General features: G+C 32.6%; 2 protein-coding genes across 5 annotated transcripts; one reads left to right on the forward strand and one right to left on the reverse strand.

Annotated features, from left to right (window-relative positions):
* Positions 1–29: 29 nt before the first annotated feature.
* Positions 30–2,610, reverse strand: LOC109180048 (ataxin-10). The gene is made up of 3 exons (XM_019329536.1): positions 2,419–2,610; positions 1,133–1,858; positions 30–1,048 (listed from the first exon to the last, which is right to left on the reverse strand). The coding sequence occupies exons 2-3, from the start codon at positions 1,737–1,739 to the stop codon at positions 207–209; spliced, it is 1,449 nt and encodes a 482-aa protein (XP_019185081.1). The 5' UTR covers positions 1,740–1,858; positions 2,419–2,610; the 3' UTR covers positions 30–206.
* A 4,046-nt stretch (positions 2,611–6,656) lies between these two features.
* On the forward strand, positions 6,657–9,366 carry LOC109180049 (probable calcium-binding protein CML21). Of its 4 annotated transcripts, none has more exons than XM_019329541.1 (5): positions 6,657–6,838; positions 8,002–8,216; positions 8,435–8,613; positions 8,744–8,918; positions 9,006–9,366. In XM_019329541.1, the coding sequence occupies exons 2-5, from the start codon at positions 8,036–8,038 to the stop codon at positions 9,119–9,121; spliced, it is 651 nt and encodes a 216-aa protein (XP_019185086.1). In that variant the 5' UTR covers positions 6,657–6,838; positions 8,002–8,035; the 3' UTR covers positions 9,122–9,366. The 4 variants fall into 4 exon arrangements, with proteins under 4 accessions (XP_019185086.1, XP_019185082.1, XP_019185083.1 ...); XM_019329537.1 differs by having other exon boundaries at positions 6,662–6,838; positions 8,411–8,613; XM_019329538.1 differs by having other exon boundaries at positions 6,662–6,834; positions 8,411–8,613.
* The last annotated feature ends 6,870 nt before the right edge of the window (positions 9,367–16,236 follow it).

The raw sequence follows: 16,236 nt of genomic DNA on the forward strand, positions 1-16,236 counted from the left end.
TAAATAAAGAAGATGAACAGGCGGCGATGGAAATGTCATAGAGTAATGGCCATCAATATATATATATATAGAGAGAGAGTTAATATATTTGAGGTCTTTGACTAATTGTTAAGGGTGAGCATCGATTTCGGTCGGTTTTTGATTAATAACCGAAAAAAAGTTACCCCTCGCGTAACCGACCGAAATAAGTAACCACACCCCCTAGGTTACTCAGAGTGGGGTATGTTAACAAGCTTTGCACGATGAGTTGTAGGGTCTACATCTACTCGGAGACCAAGCCTAGCAAGTTCAGGAACATCTACACTTCTTTGAAGCTCCAAATCTGTTACTACTTTTTGGTTTTCTGTATTTCCTTCCAGTAGATTCCTTGCAGCCCAGATGCCCCATTCCCTCAGGAACGGATTATCTTCATCACTAACACACTGTTGTAGTAACAAAATAATACCATTTCTCTTTCTGATTTCATCCTGCACCAGCTTTCTCCGGTATGCACAGTTTCCGATCACAGCGACAATGTCTCTCCGGAAGCCTTTGTAAGGGCAACGTGCAGTTGGAGAAGAAGACGTGATCTCCCCTCGGTCCATTGCTTTCTGAATTGTTGCTGGAGGTTCAAGGTTGGAGAGGAAAGCGAGCAGCAATTCAATTAGTCCTGATGAAACTAGCATGCCCACGGCATCATCTGAAGCTCCAGTGAGATGATCACAGGCACAAATGTCTCTCAAAATGGTTAATGAGTACCCTAGAACATCAATAACAGCATTGCCAGTTGGTAGACCAGTTTCCCCTCTAGTGGAGAAATCAACAACCCCGCTAGAACTTCTCAGTATCCCAAGAATGCACGGGGCGAAATCAGGGTTTACAATTATACCCTCTATGCTTTCGTTCAGTATCTCTGAAAGGATGCTCAAAATATATGCTTGTTCAGCAACAAAATGCCCACTTTCGACACCACAATCTGGACCTAACTTGAAGAAAACTGATGCAGTGCAGGACTCTTCAATGCAAATTCTTGATATAAGTAACTTGAACCATTTTTCTATCGAATCAACTGTCAAATACACAACGAACAAATTACTTAAGCATTCTTATATCTTAATATAAACATAAATATAAGTAAATCAGCAATGCGTACCAATAGATGCAGTCTGTATAATTTCAATGACAACTGCCAACCCTTGCTCATTACATAAATCAGCTAATAGCCCATCATCACCCTCACAGCATGTGTAAATAACCATACATAGGGGATCGCAGCTTTCCCTACTTCTTACTCTAGCAATATTCAAGAATCCATGTGGAAAGAATTGGCACCAAACAGCACGCTGATGTTCTCCACCAGCCAATACAAAATTAGCCAGGAGTTGCAGCCCCATTCGAACAATCTCGCCATTATAATCAGAAGCAAATCCAGCAGATCTAATAATAGTCGAGACAACTTCAGCTCCATTTTGTTCAAGAAAAGCATTCTGATTTCTTATTTCTCCTGCACATAGGTTTCTAAGTAACTTCAAAGCCGGCAAAAGGATGTAGCAACCAGCAGGATATGCGATAGATGAGCATAGTTGCAGGAGTTTGGAAACAATATTTTGGGAAGCAAGGTCCAAACGACCTTCTGCAGTTTTGGCAATGTCAATAAGCTGCTCTAGAGCCTTTTCTATGGTAGGAGACTTTGAAGCAATAAGTAATGGTTGGATAAGATTTTCTTCATTTGAAAGCTCCAACCCTACTTCCCTATCCATTCTCTAGCCAAGCAGCTACAACAAAAATCAAAATACTCGAAAGAGTCCCGTAACTGAGTAGCACCTGTTGTATTTCAGGACACCTTCAAGAAACATCTAATAGAACTCTGTTAGTAACCCTGCAATGATCAAATTCATATTACCACAAGATAACCAAACAATGCAAAAAGGCTGAAATTTTAATTAACATCAAGAAATTACACTAACAGAAACACAGATTGCTTAAGATGAGTTTAAAATCCCCACTCCTTCAACAAAGTAATATGCATATGACAATGCAGAGAAGGCAATTCTAGGGCTATAACCTTTGTTAGTAATTAGAAAATCAATCCTTCAATTATCACTTGCAATAAAATTAACCCTGTTAAAACCTTGAAGCAAACAAACCTATGGTCAATAAAGTGAGAACCCGTTTAAGACTTCAACTATTTGAAGAGCACAAGATACTATATCTAGAAAATTCAGTAAATGGCAATACTAGTAAAAATACAAATATAATCTATATCATATTATTACAAATATAAATGTATATAGCAATAAATTATTGGCAGAATGCTTAACATTGTTTAGTGTTAATGTATATAGCCATTTATGTTCACAGTTCACAGTTCACAGTTCACAGAATCACAAAGGTTACTAAACATTGTTTAGTGCAAATGTAAGAGGGAGGAGGCCGAACCGCAGTAGGGAGAGAGACCGGAGTAGGGAGACTGCCAGACTGGGAGAAGGCCGAAGTGCCGAAGTGCCGAACCGCAGCCCGCAGGTCTCCGTCGTTGGTGTAGCGCCGGTCGCTGGTCGGAGACTCGGAGTTCGCAGTTTCGCACTTCCGCTTCGGCCTTCGCAGTTCGCAGAGAGCAGATAGATTAGGGATTTAGGGCCATGGGAAATGGGAATAAGCTTTACTGCTTTCGCCTGTATTTTCTTTAACGGGCCGGTAATCCAGGCTCAACCCGTTTAACTCGGATTTTATACGGGTTAAGCGGTTCGGGTTGAAATTTCTCCACCAAATCCGACTAAAACACGAGTTAAACGAGCTCAATTCGATGAATTGGGTCCATTTTAACAGCTTTATTTTCAATGGATTACTCAATGATAACTTTTGGAATAAGGTTCAAATTGGCCACTGAACGTAACCTGAAAATGCAATTAGGCCACTGAACGAAAAAAAAATGCAATTAGGCCACTGAACACTTCAAAAATGTGCAATTTCACTTGATAGCAGGTTACCCTTAATTTTAGCAGGTTATCTGCTTACGTGGCAGCTGGGTTGGCATTTTTAATAAATTTTAATTAATTTTTAATAAATTTTAATAATAATTTTTTATTAATTTTTTTTTAAAAAAAATAAAAACGACTTTATTTTATTTTTTATTTAATTTTTTCCATTTTTTTATAAAATTTATTATTAAAATTAATTATTAATAATTATTTAAAAATTATTAAAAATGCCAACTAAGCTGCCACGTAAGTAGGTAACCTGCTAAAATTGATGGTAACCTGCTATCCTATCCGGTAAAATTGCGTACGTTTGGAGAGTTCAGTGGCCTAATTGCACATTTTTTTAGTGTTCAATGGTCTAATTGCACTTTTTTTTCGTTCTGTGGCCTAATTGCATTTTCAGGTTACGTTCAGTGGCCAATTTGAACCTTATTCCTAACTTTTTAAAAGTTACTAATTTTTTTTTGAAAAGAATTTATAAGGTGTTTGCAAAACTTTTTTCAGTTTGAGTGTGTGAACTTTTTTCAATAGTTTGTGAATTTATTTGACATTTTTAAAATTTAAACTATAAAAAAAATGTATATCTAAAATATAAAAATAAATTAAATAATAAATTCATATCCTTACATGTTATCCATTAAAATTTAAATAATTAATTTATTAAACATCTTTATATAAATATAAATAAGAGTAAATATTCAAAATGGTCCATCGACTATAGCTAAATTCATAAATTGATCCTCGACTTTCAATTTCAACCAATTAAGTCCTTAACTTTGTAATTTTGACATGATTTGGTCCTCCATCTATTTGACCGTTTATTGATCGTGATCGACGATCTCCAGAAGAACCTTCAGCTCTTGTCGGAGCACGTGGAGGCCTCCAAGATGACGTTGCACTGGTTCGGAAACACGTCGTCTTCTTCGCTCTGGTACGAACTCAACTACATTGAAACATTGAATCCAAATGGAGGATGAAGAAAGGCGACCGGATTTGGTAGATTGCTTTCGACAGTGGATTCAAATGTAACAGTGCGGTCTGAAAATGCAACCAGAACATTAAAAAATCGACGATGGACCATGAAATTACATATATATCCTCAAAAATCACAGTCGACAAACGGTCAAATAGACAGGGGACCAAATCGTGTTAAAATTATAAAGTTAAGGATTTAATTGGTTGAAATTAAAAATCGATGACCAATTTGTGAATTTAGCTATAGTCGAAGGACTATTTTGAGTATTTACTCTATAAATAACTAATACAATAATTATTTTTTTTTTTGAAACAATACAGCAATATTTATTAATCAAAACAACTAATAAAACATACTGTCACTATTATTGTAAGAATATACCAATAGAATAATGTCGCATCAGCTGACTTTTGCAATAGGCACCTGTTCACTTGATCATCATTCATCATTTCAATTTTCAACATTTTTTGTACCACAATGTCACAATCACACTTTTGATTTAGGGACAGAATATAAGTTGTAATTTATGTGGATGAAAATCATTTGTGGCACATATTACATAAAAAGTTACTCTGTATAATTTTTGTTTCTCAATTATACTTTACACTCGTTATAACTTTTTACTCATCAATTATTTGTGAAATACCTTTTCTTTTTCTAAATTTTATTGGGGTTAGATTGAAAAAGTCATTTCATAAATAATTAATTATAATATATTTATTCATAATAAATTATTTCATCATTAAAAAAATTGGATTACTTTCAATTTTTATCCTAGATCTATAGGTGTTAGTTCACTTTTAATCTGTTTTTTATTTTAAAACATTCATGTTTAGTCATAATATATTGTGACATTATTATTTTTTATCCGTTGTCAACAAACCCGTTTAAATGACGCTAATATAAGGACATTTTGGTCTATTTAATTCTAAGTGTTAAGTCATTTTTTTAGGTCCTAAATTTATATGTGTCATTTCATTTTTAGTTTTTTTTTTCAAAATATTTTTGTTGGTCATAACATTATTGTGGCATGTCAGCTTTTTATCCTCTATCAACAAATATGTTTAATGACATTAAAATTGATGTTATTAACCACTTAAAATCCTCCTTATTTGCGGATGAATACATAATTGGTGCCCACCGCCAATGAATATGTTAAAATGCAATATTGACGCTTCAATTTTTGCGAATGGAGTAGGCTGACTTTGGTGCAATTGTGCGAAATCATGCTAGACAGTTTGTGGTTGCTTACGCCGCTCGTCTAAACTGTGATCGCGACCCTATGTGGCTGAATCCATGGCAGTTAAGGAAGCTATTTCTTGGTTAAAGTCTTATCTTTTTGTTAATTTAGTTATTGAAACAGATTGCCTTAATTTGTGTACTAGTTTTAATTCGTACTCATTAGACCTTTCGTATAGAGCTTTGATTGTAAAGCAATGTCGTGATATTGCTAGTGACATTGGGAACGTGTCTGTTTGCCATGTCAAGCGGTCAGCGAATCATGTGGCTCATGTGTTGGCACGGGCAACTGGTTCTTTGTCTGTTCTAGAGTTGTGGTTGTCTGTTCCACCACCCTGTATTTTTCATTTGTTTGATTATTAATGCATTTGAGTTGTTACCTTTCCAAAAAAAAAAAAAAATCTACTGAAAAGTCCAAAAAAAAATATTTGAAAAAAATTATAAGTCTACTCTATGGCAAACCTGAAATTTAGTGCATAAGTCTACTTCATAAAAATTCACAAGACTTGTGGTTCTATTACCAAGAACAAGAAAATAGGATTTTGAATGATTAACAACGTCATTTTAATGTCATTTAAACATATTTGTTGACAGATGATAAAAATGGTCATGACACAATAATATTTTGAAAAAAAAGTGACTAAAAATAGAATGACACATAAATTTAGGACGAAAAAAGCAAAATGACTTAACACGTATAACTGAATATACCAAAATGCCCTCATATTTAATGTCATTTAAACAGTTTTGTTAACGAAGGACCAACAATGGTCATATCACAATAATACTAAGACCAAACAGAAATGTTTTTTTTTTTAAATGATTAAACTAAAAGTAAACTGACACCTATAAATTTAAAATAAAAAATAGAATTAACTCTAAAAAAATTAATTATAAATGTAATCAGGTGGAATTAGACTACTTCAATTTTGAAATTATACCCTTACTCCTCTTGACTAAATACAAATTTTTTTTCCTTTTTATTCAAAACAACTGAGTATAACATTATAACTATACTTTTGTTTTTAACCAACTCTATCCACCATAAATACCCCAAAACACAATAATGTTAACTTGACCATTATATTGCATATTGGGCATTGGGCAATGCTATGAGAATTTCACCTTCTTGTGAATGACAAGTACTTGTCCTTTTACTTAATAGGCTACTACCGTGATTTATCCTATGCAATTTTGTCAGACGAAGTGTAAGAAGTTTTAGAGCAAGTTCACTTTCTGTAAGTAAGTAAACACGAAATACAACTTAACGTATAGAGATAGATAATATGATATTAATCTCTCTAAATTTAACAAATATCCTAAAAAAATATTCTAAATCAAGGTTAATTTTCTTACACCAATACTCTATAGGTAGATAAAATGATTCGAATCTCTTTCATCTTAACAAGGTCTTGAATTGTTTGTTACTTTGAGGTCTTATCTAGCACAAATATAATTAGTTTAAGTGGGTGGTTTGTGAGAAAATACCAAACCAAAAAAGAAAATGGAAAAAAGTATTGTCCATGGCTTATCGGCCTAATACAAATTTCCTTTCCCTCTTTAGGCGGTGAGAAGCTCAAGTGCTCCACTTCTGCTAGCTGCCCACTCAAATCCCCTTCCTTGAGTTCCTTCAATCTCTGTTGGCTCTTCTTCTTCTTCTTGGTTGGTTTTCGCTTCTCACTTGTTAAATATTTGTATTATGATTATGATATAGTTAATAAAGTGTAGTTATTGTATCTTCCATTAGCTTGTCTCTAATTTTTATGTTCCAGTCTCTCCGATAGGTTTGCAGAAGCTAATTAAGGTCTGTACTGTTTCCGTGAACATGGTTGGCCTCTGTTTCAGTATTTTGTGTGTGTGTTTGTTTATGGCAGATTGCAGATTCTTTCAGGTCATTAGGGAAGAGGAGAAGAGAAGATAATATCTGCAATTAACCCCCCACCCCTTCTACTTTAGCAAATCCCAAAACAAACTAAAATAAGTATTATAGGGTCGTAATCATATGGATAATAGCATATTAGCTGATTGTTTGAATCTGAAACACCATTGACTTCTGATTTTTCATATTCATGTGTTTCCTTGTTTGGATGCTTACCTTAAAGATGAAGGTGTTTGGTAAATGACCGTTAGCGGATAGTTGTTAGTTGATTGGGTTAGTGAGTTTGACTAGTTGATAGCATTAAGTGATTGTAGAAAAGTGTTTGGTAAATTATCTGTTAGCAAGCTGATTACATACAAAATGACTTTCTCAAAAAGTTAATTGAAAAAGCTAGAATTTTAGCATTTTGAAGCAATAAGTTGTTACAAAAAGCTAATTAGTCTAACATTCAAATTGATTGTTTAACGGCTAATAGTGGTCAAATAAGCCAAAATTGGCTGATAGACTAACTATTTTACCAAACAGGCCAAAGTTCCGGGTTGGATAATAGCATATCAGCTAAGCTGAAACATCCCTAGGTAGTTTGGTTAAAAATCAAATGAATAAACATCAGAATTCCACTTTTGAATGTTGAAATTATTTCTTGTTGCTTACATGAAAAGATGAAGTCTCAGTATGGATAATAGCATATCAGCTAGGCAGAAACATCTCTTGTTTGGCTAAACTTTTGATACTTGGAATAAACATCAGAATTCCACTTTTGAAAGTCTCTGATTGTTTTCCTGGACATTCATCTCAGTATCCTTAGAAATTTGGACTGTTTGGTTTACTGGACATTCATTTCAGTATCCTTAGAAATTTGGACTGTTTGGTTTACTTTGTAGGAAGGTATTTTGGACAAATATGCATATGGATGTAAGGGTTCTAACTCTTGCTGCATTTTTGGGCAGGGCCTACTTTAAACCACATTCGTTCTGATCAACAATGGGAGGTATATTGGGTAAGGCTGCTGTACCACAGACAAAGCTAGAAGCAAAAATAGTTGAGGCAATGCAGCGGAGAGAAAAGGAAGGGACTTCCATTAAGTCATTTGATAACATGTTACTAAAGTTCCCAAAAATTGACGAGAACTTGCAGAAATGCAAAGCTGTATTTCAGGAATTCGGTACAGACCCACACATTATTGTTTCATTTGCAGTATATAATTAAGAAGTCAACTGACCCTGTTTTAAAAATTTATTTTATAAATCAGAGTTGGTTCCTTGAAATGCAGGAAAAGAAAATAAATCATGTTTAGTTACATTATAACAGTAATATTTTCTCTACTAGTAATAAGAAACTTTGTGTTTTTGCTTCTAGATGTGGATGGGAATGGAGCAATAGATCCTAAAGAGTTGAAGTACTGTTTTCATAAACTGGAGATTAATTTTACAGATGAAGAAATCAACGATCTTTTTGAAGCATGTGATGTTAACCATCATATGGGAATAAAGTTCAATGAATTCATTGTTCTTCTTTGCCTAGTCTACCTGTTAAGGGACAACTCTAATGCTCTCCATGCTGTATCCATTTACTCCTTTTTTTCTGGATCCTTTTTATCTAGCAAAACACTATTTTCATCTTCACATGTCACTCTTTCGTACTATAGTATCTTTTCATTACTTTTTCAATGTTATTCCTTGACCCTAACAGCAATCTGGGATGGATCTGCCAAATTTTGAGTCTACATTTGAAACATTGGTTGATGCTTTTGTATTTTTGGACATAAACAAAGATGGTTATGTCAGTAAAAGCGAGATGGTACAAGCAATAAATGAAACTACATCAGGAGAAGGATCATCTGGCCGTATAGCCATGAAAAGATTTGGTATTTTAGCTTCTTTAATCAATGATTTATCTGAGACTGTTACTGGTTGCTTGAATTTTACTAACACGCCATGGTTCTGTATTGCAGAAGAGATGGATTGGGACAAAAATGGAATGGTGAACTTCAAAGAGTTTTTGTTTGCTTTTACCCGTTGGGTTGGTATTGAGGATATGGAGGAAGAAGATGATGAAAGTAATGCTTAATTCAAAAGTTACCAGCATTTCATTTGCTCACTTCCCCCTTAGATTTCAATGCCTTGCCAATGTGTACTTGTGTAGGAGGATCAAACTAAACTACATTGCCAATTGCCAATACATTTTGTTCTCTCCTTTGTGTTTCTCATGTAAATACAAGATGGATTCTCCAGATATGGAATATAATAAGAACATTAGATATTACCCTCATGGGTGAAAGCAGATATCTCCCAGCTATTTGCTGAATTATTGAACTTGATAACTTGATTGAAGTCGGAATGTGCTTCTTCTTGCTAGGTTTTCCATTATATGTGATGGATACCCCTAGTAGGGTACCTAGTCAGGTATGCCCTTAGGCGATATGGGTAGAAGGGTACCTAGAGAGGTATGCCCTTAGGCGATAGGGTAGTCAGTTGGCGGGCCAACAATATGCACGCCTTTCTGCACTATTTCTTTTTGGTTTAACTCAACATGCAAAGGTATTGTGAACATGGAAAAATTGTATTGCATTTACTCTGAAAATTTGGTACAAGGTAAAATCACTAAAATGTATGATTGTATAATGTGTTTACAATAATTTCAGAAGAGATCTTATGATTCTATGATTGATTTGAATTTATTTTGAATACTTAACAGAGACTTTGTTATCCATTTGGAATTTATTTGAAAATTAAACACTTCAATACGAACATATTTGCTTTGAACGCAATGAATATGGACTTGATTAGCCTCGAATTGGATACTTAAGACTTGAATATTTTGAAACTTAAATACTTAAAGAGTTAATACTCAAAATTGTCATCGACTATAGTGATTTTTCTCATTTTCGTCCTAAACGACTTTGGTGACCTAATATAATCCCAGACTTTTGTGTTTCGCTCAATTTAGTCCTTCGTTTGTTATTCCGTCAAATTGGTGTTAAATAAAGGGACAATTCAATAATATCAATATTGACCTTTCTTTACTTTCAACCTGCAAAGTGAGAAATCTCTCTTTCTTGTACGAATTACACTCATAATTACTTTCAGGCCTACGAATCAAATTTTATATTTGCAGGTTTATGAGTGATTGTGTGAGTAATTCGTAAAAAAGAGGAATTTCGCACTTCACATGTCTACGAGTAAAGAGATGACAATATTAAAATTATTGAATTGTCTACTTATTTAACAACAAATGGACGGAATAACAAATGGGAGACTAAATTGAGCAAAAACAAAAAAGTCTTGGACTAAATTAAGTACAAACACAAAACTCTGGAACTACATTAAGTCACCAAAGTCGTTTAGAACAAAATTGAGAAAAATCACTATAGTGAAGGACAATTTTGAGTATTAACTCAATACTTAAACTTCAAACTTAAATATTTTCTTTTTCCGTGCCCCCTTTCACTTGGAACGGAAATCTTTATTTATAGTAAGGGCATCATCAATAGTGGTAAAATTTTGAGCAGATTTTGCAGATGTGATTAGGAAAGAGAAATGGGTGAAAAGGAAAAAAGAAAAGGAAAAATAAAAAACAAAATCAAAAACTGAAAAAAACCCTCCAAAATCCCCAAAATTTTGACAAAATCCCTTAAATAACCAAACAACCACAACCCTCTCTCTCTTCCAACACATCAACTTTTTCTTAAAATATGTGCAAAATCCCCCTAATGCGGATGCCCTAAGAAACATTACATTATAAAATATCTCCGTGCCCCGTTCACTCCGTGCCCCCATTCTTTACATTCAAATTTTGAATTAAAAAACATTATACCAATTTAATTAAAAAAATATTTGAACCCTTTATCCTATCCAATTTATTCGCAATATTTAGATATATTTAAATAACTAACTAAATAAATAAATTATATATATATATAATCATGGACCATACATAGACCTAGAAATTCGTGTAAACAAGTTCATTTATCGGTTAATATATATGATAGTAATAACACAAATACAATAAGACTAAACACGTTTAACTTGTAAAGGCTAACAAGTTAAAGTTTTAAACACGAACACAAACACAATTTTTAAACGAGTTAAATGAATTTGACACAGTAAACACATTTAGTTCATAGGTTTTGAGTCCACATAACACAATAACCCATCTAAAATCATTAGGCATATTAATATAATTTTCTACACAGACACAATAACCCATTTAAAATTCGTTACACATGTTAATATAATTTTCTTTTTAGAAAATAAAAATATAGAAACAAATTTACTTTTAATTTACAATTAAATACAACAAAATAGTCAATATATTCAATTCATAACATACTATAATATTCATAATATCTAAAAATCATAACTAATGTTAATATTAACATGTTAAATGAGTCAACAAATTGATCCGTTAAGACACAAATTTTAACATGTTTTTAATAGGTTAACTCGTTAATGACTCAAGACACATTAAGATTAAACAATAACCAATTGTTATATCATAGATCATGATCCACCTTGCATTGTGAACTCTAATCTAAAGCGACATTCAAATTATGTGACTGCATTTAGCGTATTATGTACGGCTAATAAATTGTGCATACTACAATTAATATATTATGTATATGTAGGTAATATATTATGCGTATGTAGTTAATAAATTACGTATTTGCAGTTAACATATTATATGCCTTCAAATTATTTATAGGTATATAATCTATTAATTGTAAACACATAATATAAATGTCATTTTGAATCAAAATTTACAATGCAATGTGGCTCTTAATACATGGTATAATTTGTCGAACTTGTTATTTTAATGTCATGCTAACGAGTCGTGTTGCAAATTGTCCGACCTAACCAAACATTTACTATTTTGTTCATTAAGCAATACAATTGACAAACCAGTAAGATTTGACATTTTTTTTTTTTTGGATTAATAAGATTTGACAAATTAATTGACCGAATAATACAATAGTTCAATCAATTTATTTGGCTTCAATATAAAATCCTTTTTGTTCTTGGTCTGCAGTACATACTTGTTATTTGTGCATATAAACAAGTCAACCTATATAAACTACCTTCCTAAATATTATTTTTCACCTTATATCATCTTTTATTACCTTTTTTTTTTTTTTTTTTTTTCTGAATGATCTTGATATTCTTAAATCCATTTATATTTCCTAAATTTCTCTACTTCCAATTAAATATTTCACTCTACCATAAATACCTAATTACCATAAACATACCACATTACCATATGTCTTTATTTCTTCTACTATAAAAGGCCCTAGTTAGATTCAAGAAGAAGAGCTCAATAAACACGCCATCTCTCTACATTTAAATCTCTCTATAAAACACAAGTTGTACATGTACTGGCTACCTACAAAATATAGTGAATTTTGGTTTGACAACGCTCAAAAAGGTCCGTAATTTTCACCATTCGATTTCTACGTTAAAAATATTTTGTCTCCTTTATTTCTTCCCTTCCAATTATTTATTTTCCTACTCTGTCCTTTTTTTTTGAATGCTACTAGCTCTATTACATTGTAGTATCTGTTCATATACTTTCTCAACCTATTGAAACACAAAGAGCTAATAACACCTCCACTGAGGCTTGAACTCACAACCTTCCAAGTGGAAGTCCAACCCGGATACCATTGGACCACATAGTCCTACTCTATCCTTTAGTTGTCTCAATATCTCTCTTTTTACTTAGTAATTTTATGATAGTATTGGCCCGTTGTTCGGCTGCCCTAAGCCATAAAACCAACAATATATGTGTGTGTGCGCGCGCCTATATATATATATATATATATATATATATATATATATATATATATATACTTTGAAAATTCTTTTTTTACTTCTGATTTTGATGATTTCAAATGTGTTTGTATATATACAGTTCACATATTATTTGTATTTAGATTAAAGTTATGTGACCAGGACTATGTGGTCCAATGGTACCCGGGTTGGATTTCTTTTTGGAAAATTGTGAGTTTGAGCCTCAGTGAAGGCGTTATGAGCTCTTTGTGTTTCAGTAGGTTGAGAAAGTATATGAACAAATACTACATTCTAATAGAGCTAGTAGCATTCAAAAAAGATTAAAGTTATGTGTTTGGCATATAGTGTATTTTGTGTGTGATGTTGTCTCTTTGTATTTAAAATTTTTTGGTAGTCAAATTCCTTTTTTTTTTTTTTAATAATCTTATTTAATTTGAATTTATAAATATTAATTTCATCTTAATTTATTAATAACTCAATTTTTATTTATTTATATGTGTCAAAATGGTCAATCTTAAAAGATTGAGATCATTAACAAGTTCAACTGATAAGCATATTTCTCATATGATGTGGCACAATGAGGTTTTTAATCAACAACTCAACCAAATAGTTGAAATAATATCAAATGTTGCACCTAAAGTAGAAGAACATGTAATTGGTTGCATATGTGAAGTGATTTTTAAAATTTTATGATTTTAAAATGTAATCTTCTTTTTATATATATATATATATATATATATTTGTTGCTTTTAAACAAAAATATTGTAGGTTTAAAAAACGTGGTCAAGCACGAACAATCAATACGGGACTTGCCAAGAAAAAAAAAAAAACAAAAAAAAACTAGAGGTTAAGAAATTGTATTCAGTTTTCTCCACCATATTATAAGGTTTGTGGTAAAAATGTTAGTTTGTTCAAAGTTGAGATGAGTATGTGCATTTGGCAATTGAGTCTCTAGTTGGAAAGAGATTCCCAACGAGGATGTCAATACAATGTGGGTATTTTTAAAGGTAAGACTAGAAATTTAAATAATTTCAATATTATATTAGGTTAGGAATGAGAAGTTAGAATAAAATTAGAATTACTTGTTCAAATTAATGAATTTATATACTTGTATATATGACTTGTAAGACAAATTTAATTTTTCAAATGATGTGCAACCCCATGTCACGAAACGAGTACAATTACAGTATAAAAATAGGCATTATCATTTGCGGTCTTTGCTTTTCTGATAGCTCTGACGTAAATGATAATGTTTATTTTTATGTTGTAATTGCACTTGTTTCATGACATGGGGTTGCACATCATTTGAAAATTAAATTTGTCATGCAAGTCATATATACAAGTATATAAATTCATTAATTTGAACAAGTAATTCTAACTTCTCATTCCTAACCTAATATAATATTAAAATTATTTAAACTTTTAGTCTTATCTTTAAAAATACTCACATTGTATTGACATCCTCGTTAGGAATCTCTTTCCAACTAGAGACTTGAAGTGGTGCAAATTGCCGAATGCACATAGTCACCTCAGCTTTGAACAAACTAGCATCTTTACCACAGACTTTATAGTATGGTGGAAGAAATTGAATACAATTTTCTTAGTCTCTAATTTTTTTCTTGGCAAGTTCTGTATTGATTGTTTGCCCTCGACCACGTTTTTAAAAATTATCGTTTTCTATAATAATGTTTTTTTTTTAAAGCAACAATATATAAGTATACAATATTATATATAAAAAGAAAATTAAATTTTAAAGTCATAAAATTTTAAAAATCACATCACATGTGCACATTGTTAAAAAAAAAAATCGCTAGGCACCTATGTATTTTTAAAATTTTTTTTTTAAGGACTTGATAATTATAAACTATTTAATAGTTAATACTAAATATTAACCTAAAAAAAAAACAGCAAAAGTTTGCACAATTTAAGGTTATTTTGTTCAAAACAATGTCATTTTGAGTGATATAACTCATTTTTTTTAAGGTGAACAATAGCTAAGCGGCCAACTAGGTGACCGACCAGCTGTGCAACCAATAACATATTTTTCTACTTTAGGTGTAACGTAATATATACTGCATATATATAGGCACACACAAATACTTGAAAACCCAAAAATTAAAATACACACACAAAATATATGTCAGACATATATATATATATATATATATATATATATATATATATATATATATATATATATATAGAGCCGTCAAAACGGGCTTAGCCCGTCGGCCCGGCCCGGCCCGCTCCTACTTAGGTAGGGGGCGGGTTTTGAAAATAGAGGACCGTTTAGGAGCGAGCTTTTTTGACCCGCCCCGCTTAGGCTCGCGGCCCGCCAAGTCCGTCCCGCCGGGCCCGCGGGTTGCCCGTCATTATTATATTTTATTTTATATAAAATATGCACTTTAAAATTATTGTTATGTGTAATATTTTTGGACTTTGTAGTTGTGACTAGTTTGATCGTTGATAAACTATGAACTTTGAACTTTATGTAATATTTAATGTTTGGTTATTATGTTTTATGTGAGTTATGACTTATGTATCAATTTATTTTAATTAGTTAGATGTTTGATGAACAAATTTTTTTTAAAAAAAGGGGTTTCGGCGGGGGCCCACCTAGCCCGCGGGCCACTGGCGGGGCGGTCCGGGCCTATCAAACCTAGGCCCGTTTAGGAGCGGGCTTTTTTAGCCCACCCCGTTTAGGCCCGCGGCCCGCCCCGCCCCGTCAGCCCGTATTGATAGCACTATATATATATATATATATATATATATATATATATATATATATATATATATAAATGCAAGTCACAGCAACTGAGACGGTTCTGGGGGAGTGCTGCGGGACAGGACAGGGATGGCAAATGGATTGAGGGGTTGATGGGCAAGGCATGCAGAATATGGCCACCCAGCAGCGTTTGTGGAAGTGGCTGCTCATAGTCTTGCGTGTATGGGAGCGTTTCAAAATGATGAGTTGACTTCTTACGATGGTGATGAATATGATAGATATATGAGGTGACACTATACGTGACGGATGACTTGACATTAACATGTTATTCCATATTATATTATAGGTTAAAAAAAGTTAATTGTACCACTCAAAAAAAGAAGAGGTTAATTGTATTATTTTAATAAGTTTAGGAGGCGTTTGGTTCAGGTTATATAACATAACCAATGGAATGTGACATTCCAAAGCTCACATTTCGGTGTTTGGTTCATATTATCTTAGGGGTCGTTTGGTTCACGGAATGTCAGATTACCTTAGGGAATGTCAGATTGCTGGGAACGTTAGATTACTGGGAATGTTAGATTCATTTCTGTGTTTGGTTAAAATTGGGGTATGTAATATAATCATGTTTGGTTTAGGATTATCTTTTATTCACACACTATAATATCCTTAACATA

The sequence above is a fragment of the Ipomoea nil genome, unplaced genomic scaffold (genome assembly GCF_001879475.1).
Source record: "Ipomoea nil cultivar Tokyo-kokei standard unplaced genomic scaffold, Asagao_1.1 scaffold0987, whole genome shotgun sequence".
In the NCBI taxonomy this organism is placed as follows: domain Eukaryota; kingdom Viridiplantae; phylum Streptophyta; class Magnoliopsida; order Solanales; family Convolvulaceae; genus Ipomoea; species Ipomoea nil.